The sequence below is a fragment of the Budorcas taxicolor genome, chromosome 1, assembly GCF_023091745.1.
Source record: "Budorcas taxicolor isolate Tak-1 chromosome 1, Takin1.1, whole genome shotgun sequence".
Classification (NCBI taxonomy): domain Eukaryota; kingdom Metazoa; phylum Chordata; class Mammalia; order Artiodactyla; family Bovidae; genus Budorcas; species Budorcas taxicolor.
This window is the reverse complement of record NC_068910.1, coordinates 11556073-11566165: the sequence shown is the minus strand read 5'-3', so window position 1 is coordinate 11566165 and position 10093 is coordinate 11556073. Positions and strand designations below refer to the sequence as shown.

The following is a 10093-nucleotide window of genomic DNA, read 5'->3' as shown; positions in this document are numbered from 1 at the left end:
AGAAGAATCTGGGCCTCACCAGGCTACAGGCCCCCTTCTTCCCATTCCAGGGTCAGAACTCCAGGCAGGGCACCTGGCGCAAGCTGTGCTGGAGGCTGGACGGGCCCTTTCCGATACCACCCTGCTTTCTCCAGTCCCGCTCACCTGGGAGACATCTCTCACGTGGCCTCTGACATGCTCAGGCTTTCCCTTTCTGTCAAATCCCGGCCTTGATCAGGTGCCTCAGAAGGGCCAAGAGCAGGGCCCTCTGGAGGTCTCTGGAGGTGCCGCAGGAGGGCCCGCGGGTGCCAGGCCCTTGAAGTGCAGGCTCGCGGGGACCGCGGCAGCGCTCGGCGGGCAAGGCGGCCCAGCGTCCGGCGTACAGGGCGCTGCAGCAGGCCGTACAGGAAGGGGTGAGCCGCGAAGGCCGAGTAGGCTATCCAGGTGACGGCCGCCTCGGCCGCTGCGGCCTGGGCAGCAGGCGCCAAGCACGCACAGCCGTAAGGCAGCCAGCAGGCTGCGAACTGGCCCACGGCCAGCGCCGGAGCCAGGGCTGCTTTGCCCCAGGGCGGGCGAGGCCGGAGGGGCGGCAAGATGGAGAGGCGACTGTCCAGAGAGTCGGAGCGCGCCCGGGACCCGCGTGCGGGTCGTGGGGGCCGCAGGGCGGCCCGGCGCGCCACGAGGAAGATGCTGCCGTAGGCGCCGAGCAGCAGGAGGGCGGGCAGCGCGAAGGCCAGCAGCGCCCAGAGCGGCCGGAAGGGCCCGAGGCCCCCCGCCAGGACCGAGCAGCGAGCCGGGGCCGGGGGCGGTGCGGGCGGCGGCCCGAGCAAGGAGAGCGCGCCCAGCAGCCCGGCGGCCGCCCACACGGCCGTGAGCACTAGGCTGGGCGGAGGCCGCGCGCCGGGCCGCAGCGGATGAACTATGAGGCGGTAGCGCGCCAGGCCGAGCGCCGCCACGCCGAGCGTGCAGGCGGGCAGCAGCGCCGCCGAGAGGAAGCGCGCCGCGCGGCAGGGTGCGGGGCCCAGGCGCACGCGGCCCAGCCCCGGCGGCGGAGCGGCCAGCAGGCCCAGCGGCATGATGGAGGCGGCCGCCAGCAGGTCCACGACGCACAGGTGCACGAGGTAGAGAGCGTCGCGCAGTCCCGGCGTGCGCGACACCAGCACCAGCAGCGCGCCGTTGCCCAGCAGTGCCGCCGCCTCCACGAGAGCCGCCAGGATCAATCCCATCGAGGCTGCGACTTCTGGGGCGCTCAGCCCTGTGGCGTTGGCCATTCGAGCGCTTAGGCTTCGCCCTGTGCTGGGAGGCAGAGAGAGAGAGATGGAGCTTTCCCCTCCCCGTCCCCCATTACCTTCATTCCCATCGCCCACCATCCATCCCTCGCTCCTCTGGCCTCTCACCTCACAGGCTGCCCAGGCGCTGGCTCAGGCGCCCGGGCTGCCATCCTTCTGGGGGCTTGCCTGGCCCCATGGAAGGGTGCAAGGCGGGGACTGTGGCTCTCTCTTCCACACCAGCGACTCAGCCCCTGCTGGAGATGGTACCGGCTGTCACTCTGATGCTGCCCTTTGGAGACACACAGAGCTGGCAAGGGAGGGGCAGGGCCTGGCACCGGCCCCCTGGGTCCTAGCAGCTGCCAGCTTGAGGCTGGAGGCTGTGCTGTGGAAATGCTGGGGGTGCCTGGGGTAGAGGCCCAGAGCAGCCATAGCCTTGAGTGCAGACTGAGGACGTTGGAGTGTAGGCTTTGGAGTCAGCCAGGTCCTATTCTGCTTTTTCCAGGCAGAAAATCTGCTCTCTTATGCCATCCTCCTCAATGAGGGTAACTGGATCATTCAGCCTTGGTACTGAGGGGAACCTGAGGTACCAGGGACAGAAGAGCTGGGAGACCCCTAAGTACCCTCTGGTCCTCAGGAGGGCTAGTTCTCTAGGTAAAGTGAGGGGGTAAGCACAGGACTTGGCACATAGTAGGCTGCTCTGCTGGTATTAGCTTGGCACAGAATAGGTGCTTCAAGACACTGTGGAATTAATGAGAGGAAGCCTTAGAGGCAACTAAAGGCTTTTTTTGGTTGTTTTTGCTGTTAGCAAATGAGTCCGCTTCTGCTAAGAACACCCTGAGTTTTCTTTAGGAAGCTACCTTCCCCAACTCTCAGGACATGTGGTTTGGGTAAGATCCTAACCTTTCATATCATACTCCAGGCACAAAAACCCAGCCCTAGCCATGATATGGCACCCCCCGAACAAGGTATTGGCTCAGGGAAAGACATGTGACTCCAATGGGGATATGTCGCCCAGTCCCATGGCAAAACCCCATCTATACCCTAATAGCTTGCCTTTCTGTCTGAGGCTCCTTCCTCTCCTTGAAGCCTGGTCTGGATGCCCAGGTGCCTCTTCAACATCACTCCCGTACAGAAACTACTGGGCATCTCAAAAGTTCTACACCCCAAAATAGGGCCTGACTCATGGCCCCAACCCCAACTTTCTCCACAGAATCTTCCCCTTCTAAGTAAATGCTGTCTCAGAACTTTCCATCGACACCTCCTTTTCCCACTCACCCCACATCCAAATGATCAACCTGTCTAAATTCAGCCACGTCTCATCGCCATTATGTTCCCAGGCACTGCCAACCCTCACCTGGACCATGGCAGCGTCTTCCTCACTGATCTCCTGATCTTCGTTCCTGCACCTCATGGTAGTCATTTGTCTGTTTGCCCTTAGATCCACTCCCATATTCCCCAGCACTCCTCTGCCTTCCAAGAAACTGATTTCCCAGGCTCCTCTGTCAGTTGGTTTTGGGGTATATTCAGCCAATGGAAGTTACCAGCAGAACTGGAGGGTGGCAGGAGGGAAGAAGCCAGGGTATTTTTCCTCTCATGCTCAGCCTGGATCTGTCTCTGTGGAAGACTTCATCTCCCTCCATAGCCCTGGCTCCCTTCAGGCAGCCCCCTCTGGGATTCTGGCACCTGCTGGAGGAGCCCAGTCTTGGGCACTGGAATTCCATTATCCTTCCAACCTAAGAATGGTAGCAACTTCCTGCTGTTGCTAATCCCGGGATTGACTCACCAGCCCCTCTGGTAGTTCAGCTCCTTCTTTGTATCAAATTCTTCTTGTCTGGAATACATAGAGTGATTTGTGTTTTGTTGATTGGATCTTGACTGACAACATAGATCCACTCTCTATGCAGCTGGCCAAAGTGGATCTCTTTAAAGACAAATCGGATCAGGTCGTGATTCTGCACTCATCTCTCCAAGAGCTTCCTATCATCAAAACAGAATCTCAGCTCCTCTGTGCTGAGATTGCCTGCTCACCTTCCTGACCTCACCCGCCTCCTCCTTGCCTCCCATACTTCCAGCCATGCAGTCTTTGTGCTGGGCCCACATGTCAAACTCCTTTTCCCTTGAGGAAGTTTGCATGTGCTGTTTCTTCCGTCAGAACACCCTTCCCCCAGATCTCTTCATCGCTCACTCTCTCACCTAATTCAGGTCTCTGCCTTCAGTGACCATCTTTCCTAAAATTGTTCCGCTTTCCCATCAATGCTTCTTTAACCCAGTTTTATTTTTCTTACCGGCCCTTTTCCTACTTGAAATTGCATTTCATATCTACGCATATGCTGCTTACAGCCTGTTTTACTAGAATGCAAGTCCCTTGGTAGCAGGGACCTTATCTGTGCCTTGCTTGTGCCTGTGTCTTGCAGGCACACAGTCCGCACCGGCACGGATCTGGGTGGCAGACAACAGGGCATGGATCTCTGGGTTTAACTCACCTGCTGCTGGAATTTGAAGGGCCCTGGTCCAGTTCTCTGTTAGCTGGATGAGACTGGTGCTCAGAGAGGGAAGGAGTGTGTTCTAGATTACCCAGCTGAGTTGTACCTGGAATCTGGGTCACCTGCTTCCTATGTTCCGTCCACACAGTCACTACTTCCCGTACCTGACCACAACTTTGATGTGGGTATTTGCCTCTAGGAGGTGAATCTGAGGACCTGGTTCAGAGGAAAGAGAGGGCATTGGCTTTCCCACTGCCCAGTTAGGCCTGTAGAGCCTAGGGAGGACTCAGCAGGACTAGATGGGAAAGAAAATGAGAACAGGTGCCTGGGGAAGGCAATAGGCAGGGATGGGGACTATGGTGGTTTGGGGAGTGCGTTCTTCCTCCAAAATTGTTCAACTAAATTAACAGTGAAAACATTTAGTAGTTTATCATCTTTTCTTTTTTTTCAAAAAGAAATGCAGGGAGGATAAACCAGAAACTACAGTAGGTTGGTGGGCATGGAGCATGGAGTGAGAGGGCTAGGAGAAGAACACTCTTCTGAGCACAGATTTGGACTTTGGAGGACCATATTAATGGTCTATGTGTTGAAAAAAATAAAAATAAACAAAGATGAGAAAGCCCCCTAAAAGTGAATATATACAGAAACAAATGAACCTGCCTGCATTTCAAATGAATAACCACCACGATGAAGGGAAATTAACTAATACAAGTAATATTTGAACCTGTGTTCAAATTGTTGCTTTGACCATTGACCTTCAGTCTAAAGGCAAAAAAGTTAGCTTGAATAAGGTTTGACAAATCTTGAACTCTACTTAGCAAGTTTGTTTTTCACAGTGGTTATGGGTACAGCAATTCTGAAACTGCTTTTGTGTGGAATTAAGCCAGTAGGTAAATGATTTGAGGTTGATGTGAACCAAGGTTCTGACTATAGGAGAAGGGAGTATAATTATAGATTTGGGAAACAATGGAAGGACACATTGGAATTGGAAAAACAGAGATGATGTGTTTATTTACATGCACATATTTCCTAGCCCTCTTTGCTACCAGGACTTAAAAGCAATGGCACACAGTTCCAAAGAGCATACCTCTGCCCGGATCTTGGATTCTCAATATCATCTCCTGCTCTAGGGAACCCCTGTGGCCAGAGTGGATGGCCTGGGTGGATGTGGGACCCACCCACTCTCAGTTTGTGCCCCTCTAACTACACAGCCTTGAATAGGCTGCTGTATTCATGTTGCAGCCCATCACACCCATCACCTTAGGAGGTGAGACAGAGGCCACAGGCATGCCAGAACCAACAAGGATCAGAGGGAGAGGGAATCACTGGAACACAGGAGGGAGATGTGAGAGCCGGAGGTTGCTATGGGATTGAGGGTGATAGTCGAGCTCCTGCCCGGGGTGGGAGGGTTGGGCGCGCAGCTCAGAGGTGAATCCCTAGCAGGTAGTGCAGGCGGCACTGGCTCTCCTGATAGATGAGATATTCGCTCTGGAGAAAGCTGGAGCTTCTGAACTCTGGGCAAAGCATGGGCTGGCCCTGGGGCACCACTACTCGCTGGCCATCTAGCTCCAGCTCGGTGTCCTGGGTTGGATCTGCAGGGCACAGCAAGGGCCATGGGTGACCCAAAGGCCACTGGTCCTTGGCTTTACCAGTTAGCCCTACCCCCATGCTCTTCTGTCACAGGGAGTGCCCACTCATTCCCCCCGGCCAACCTCCCAACTGCTGCACAGGGTGGGCCTTCTGCCTGGAATCTCCTCCCGCATTTCTCTGCCTGGGAAATGCTTGCTCATCTTTCCATGCTCAGTCAATGGACACCTCCTCTTTGAAGCCCTCCTGGATGCCCAGAAATGATTTGTTGAATCAGTGAGCGTATGTTGAATGACAAAGTGAAGGACCACGGTGAGGAAGCCGGCTTCTTCTTATCCTTCTTCACAGTCCCTTTCCTGCTCACCTTCTCCCTGAAAGCGTCCTGTTTCATCTCAGCCTCACCTCTATGCTTAGGCCTGTCCAGCTTCCTGAGACTCACCAGGCTCTGTGTGGCCACGGGCAATGACACTGTCGAAGCCAGAGGGTGGCTGCTTCAAGCTGGGCTTGTCGACAGTGATCTGGTACTCTCTGCCCAGTGCCACCTCACCCAGGAACATGTAGCCAAAGCAATGGGCCCCGCAGGACATGCCAGTAACTGGGGACACAGGAAGGCTCAGGGTAGGCAGACTGGCCTCTGCCTGACTCCTGGGGCCCCTCTCTGCTGCACTATCATCTCCTTTGGCTTTGCTGCCCAGGCCTTCTTCCATCCTTCCTCCCACCATTTCTCCAGGCTCCTTGTCCCTGCCTGCCTCTTTTCTCCTCTCAGCTCCCTGAGGCCAGGCCTCTGCCACCATCAGCAAGGTCAGTAATGGCCTTTCAGTGACCCTATCTGGGGCGGGGGCTCTTCTGGCCTGCTCTGCTGATTTTGCCACTGGCCTCCTTCAGCCTCTATCCTGGGATCCTCTTGCAAAGATCTCCTGAGGCCACCCTCCTCTCCTTAGGCTCTTTTGCCCTCTTAGTGGGCTCCCAGGCCTTGAGCAACCTTCAGCCCCATCTGTTCTAAGACGACTCCTCTGACCTTGCTCTCCTGAGTGGGGGCAGGTGGTGGTCTCCAATAACGCGGTCAACCTGGCCCGAGGGCCAGGATAGGGAGATCACCTCAGTGAGGACACCTCTGGACAGAAACTTGGGGGGCATCAGAGACACCCTCCACCCTTTCCCACACGCTGCCCATCCCACCTCTCACATACTCATCTCCTGGCTTCTCTCCTCCAGCTCCACTGCCCTGGACTGGGCACCCATCATAGTTGGCCTGGATGGGAACACAGTCTCCCAGCAGCCTCTGACCTTAACCACCCTCCATGTGGCTGCAGCCAGGTTCAACTGTACTCCCCATCTTTCTCTGAATAGGTTCCTTTGATCGTCCTGGGCCCCAAGCCCCCCTTCCACACCAGGCATTTTCTCTAAGCTTTGTTTCAGGCTGTGCTCAGAGATGCTGACCTGCTGCAGCCTCCCAGGCTTTGTGCCACCCTCCGGGCTACTTTACCTCAAAGGCTCCTCTTTCACCATCCCCCTCCCCAGATCAGGTTGGCATCTTCGTCTTATCCATATTGCCTCCCTCAGGAAGCTGTCCTGACCACCGGATGCCTCCTGAGTCCCCCAACCACCAGGATTCCCCACTGCGCTCTCGCGTCAGTAAGCATCTAAGAGATCCTCTCCTGGGTCCACCACCAATTGGACAAGCACCAGGCCCCATGCTCCTTAGTGTCCCCATGCCCACCCAGGACTTGGCTCTGAGGGATGCCTCACCATAGCCAGCCGACTTGCTGTTCTCTGAGGCGAAGTAGATGCCCTTGCCGACCCGGCCTCCAGAATGTGGCATAATGCGGAGCCCACTGGTGAGGATGGCGGCCACCACGGCCACATTGGTGCCATGCCACAGTAGCTTCCGATTGCCCAGCTTGGCATGGACCTGGAACCAATCTGCCTGGGGTCGGGGGAGGTGGGAACCAGGAGAGTCACGCCCCCAAGCTCAGGTGCTTCTGGCTGCCATCAGAGGAGACAACCAAGGCCAAGGGCCCCCTGGCCACTCACACACTCATGCACACAGGCACAAGACCTAGGCCTGGTGGAAACCGGTCAGAGTGGCTCAGCCTACTCCCTAAGGAGTGGGTAAGCCAAGGTCTTCTCCCTCAGGGAGAAGGTAGTGGTGATGGGGGGACTCTCCCTTACCTCCCCTTCTCGGTCCACTTTCCAAACATGTTGAAGAGCAGGGGGCCTGTAGCTGTTGCTAGTCTGTTTTAAGTAGGCATATCACCTGCTGAGACAGCAGAAGTTGGGTGTCAAGAGCAAGAGGCATGTGGACCAACCTCCTCTCGTCCCCCAGTCCCAGGGCTCTCCTCAGGGTCTGGAGACAGTGAGAGAAGGCCCAGGGCGAGGGACCCCTCTGGGCACCTGGAGGGCAGACAGGCAGAGAAACAGTGCCCACTGCTAGCCTGGCTCCTCTGTGGAGCCCGGCCCACCTTGTACTCAGGCGTCTCTGGGTCCAGGAGCTGGAGCTGGCACTTGAGGAGCTGGTAATCGCGGTCCAGTGGGTGCGGCACCTCCTCCACTTTCTTTGTCTCCTCGGGGGTGGCCTGCAGGGTCTGGGCCAGCTCGATGTCCGCCAGGACCTAAGGTGATGGGCACTGGCAGCTGGGCTGTCCCCTTGACCCTCCCGCCCCTCCCATCTGACTAGGGCTGTGGCTCCCCACCTGTGTATCCACCTACTCAGCTGCACCCCATCTATCTGCCTGGCTTTCCCCTCCTCTGTCCTTTGGCCTGCTCGTCACAGTCCACCTCTCTGTCCCCCATCTCCCTTGCCCCGTCTGTCTGCTTTGTGACCTGCCAGCCCTCACCAGCAACATGTCCTTCTTGGCCTGCAGAAGCTCGGGGGAGTTGATGGGCGGGGGCCGGCTGTGGCCGAAGTTGTGGGGAATGACGGTGTAGAAGTGGGAGGACAGCTCCTCCAGGCTGTGGCCACCATCTGCGGGGGCTTTCAAGGCCGCCTCCACTGCCTCCAAGGCCTCGAAACCCCGGGCGGTCTGCTGCTTGCTCAACTTCCCCAGGGGCATCTTCTTCACATCTGGGGGGATGGGGAGCGTGAGGAGACCACCCCGCAGCCTTGCCACCCCCAGGCCCCTGCTACCCTGCCCGCCCCCAACTCCTCACCCAGGTTCATGAGCGCCATGGCATTCTGGAACATGTCCTTGCTGAAGATGTTGGTGATGAGCTTCTGTGTGGCTGCGTCCAAGGAGCAGGGCCGCACCCGCTGAACCACAGCCCTCACCGGGCCTCCGTCCGCCTAGGGGTAGACGACGCACATGGGCAGGAGCAGCTGGGCTGGGCACCTGCAGCCAGAGCAGGTCGAGGCTACAGAGTGAGGCCTGTCCTGAGGGCGCACAGCCAAGCAGTAGCGTCCCCTCTCGGCCCAGGCCCACCCTTCCTCCCTGGCCACTTCACCTGCACCACGGCTTCCTGGGCCTCGTCCTCTCTCTGCACTTCGATAAGTGTATACTTGCCGGGGTGGGCCACAAAGCGGTCCCGCTCTGCCCAGCTGTTCTTGGTCTTGTCCCGAAATTTCTTCTCAAAATCCTTCTTTGCATCCTCCAGTGACACGAAGCGGTTGAGCTTTGACTGGCCCACCTCTCCCTGTAAGCGACACAGCCACAGTGCCTGCCATCAATGCTTGCTGGCCTCTGTTGTGCCAGCCTGTGCCAAGTGCCCCTGGGCGTCAGAGATGGGGCAGGGCCACAGTCAGTGGCTGTGGCCTTTTGGCCTGCATAAGCTGTGGGGACCCTTGGGGGCAGGAGGCATGCACTGAGCAGGGAGAGGTGGGGAGGAGGTGGGCACAGGATGGGTGGGTGGCACTCACCACGCGTCCCCAGCGGGTCCAGCAGAAGAAGCAGCCAGCTTCTTCCAGCAGCTGGATGATGTAGAACTTGTTGTTGTTGCTCCCAATGTTGGTTTGGTTCAGCGTGCAGTCGTGGTCTTCATGCACCTGTGGCCAGAGGGGGTGCAGGGAGGGCAGGCTGGCTCAGGCCACCCCAGGGGTACCTGGCTGGATGCTGACAAAAATCAGACTGCACTGGGGCATCAGAGGAGGCCCTGTCTGGGAACCCTGCCTTAAATGTGGTGGGGGAACACCTGAGCAGCTCAGGGGCTTGCCCTGTGGTCTGAAGAGCACACTGCCTGGATCTGCCTGACCTGCCTGGATCTGATGGGCTATAGCCCTGCCTGACCTCTGGGGTCTCAGGAGAACACAGCTTTCTTGGGAGCCTGGAACCACCTGGCCAGAGCCAAGGCAGTGGGGAGCAGGTCTGAGTGTCCTTGTACCCAGGCGGGAACAGGCATTGGGACTGGCTGGGGACTACCGCTTACCTGGGTTCCAGGGTTGCAGCTGAGTGGACATGAGGGATCCACTCGGGCTATGCACTTCTCTGCGGGCGCGGCCTTAAGGGCCTCAGCAGTGGAACGAAAACTGTCCTCTTCTCCTGCCCCCTGTCGCCCCTTCTTCTCAGGACCCTCATGCTGCACGTGGAGCTTGCGCTTTGGAGCCATGGCTGTTCTGTGGCACAGAGGAGTCCCTCAGACCTCCACGGCCTTTGTACCTGACCTGGCTGGCACAGCACCAACTTGCCCCACCCTGAGTTTGCCTTTGGTAACCTCCCTCTGCCTCCATTTCCTCCCCTTGCCTCCATTTCCTCACCTCTCCCCTCAGTTCAGTTCAGTCTCTCAGTCGTGTCTGACTCTTTGCGACCCCATGAATTGCAGCACGCCAGGCCTCCCTGTCCA

The 10093-nt window shown here is 57.7% G+C and overlaps 2 protein-coding genes across 2 annotated transcripts; both read right to left on the bottom strand.

The window, feature by feature from the left end:
- Positions 1-158: 158 nt before the first annotated feature.
- Positions 159-1250, bottom strand: GPR62 (G protein-coupled receptor 62). The gene has a single exon (XM_052637679.1). It carries the CDS (start codon positions 1248-1250, stop codon positions 159-161), a length of 1092 nt encoding a protein of 363 aa, XP_052493639.1.
- A 3371-nt stretch (positions 1251-4621) lies between these two features.
- On the bottom strand, positions 4622-10093 carry PARP3 (poly(ADP-ribose) polymerase family member 3). Its single transcript, XM_052663880.1, has 11 exons — positions 10008-10093; positions 9680-9866; positions 9174-9299; positions 8762-8950; positions 8471-8603; positions 8158-8384; positions 7775-7932; positions 7493-7571; positions 7070-7247; positions 5760-5915; positions 4622-5325 (listed from the first exon to the last, which is right to left on the bottom strand). Exons 2-11 carry the CDS (start codon positions 9857-9859, stop codon positions 5156-5158), a joined length of 1596 nt encoding a protein of 531 aa, XP_052519840.1. The 5' UTR covers positions 9860-9866; positions 10008-10093; the 3' UTR covers positions 4622-5155.

Excerpts from the sequence above, each read along its gene's own strand:
- GPR62 (XM_052637679.1), bottom strand. The coding sequence starts at position 1,250 with ATGGCCAACGCCACAGGGCTGAGCGCCCCAGAAGTCGCAGCCTCGATG.
- PARP3 (XM_052663880.1), bottom strand. The coding sequence starts at position 9,859 with ATGGCTCCAAAGCGCAAGCTCCACGTGCAGCATGAGGGTCCTGAGAAG. Across the intron at positions 8,385-8,470 it reads CATGGCGCTCATGAACCTGG|ATGTGAAGAAGATGCCCCTG; the intron begins GTGAGGAGTTGG and ends CCATCCCCCCAG. Across the intron at positions 7,572-7,774 it reads CCTGAGTACAAGGTGGGCCG|TGCCTACTTAAAACAGACTA; the intron begins GGCTCCACAGAG and ends CAGCAGGTGATA.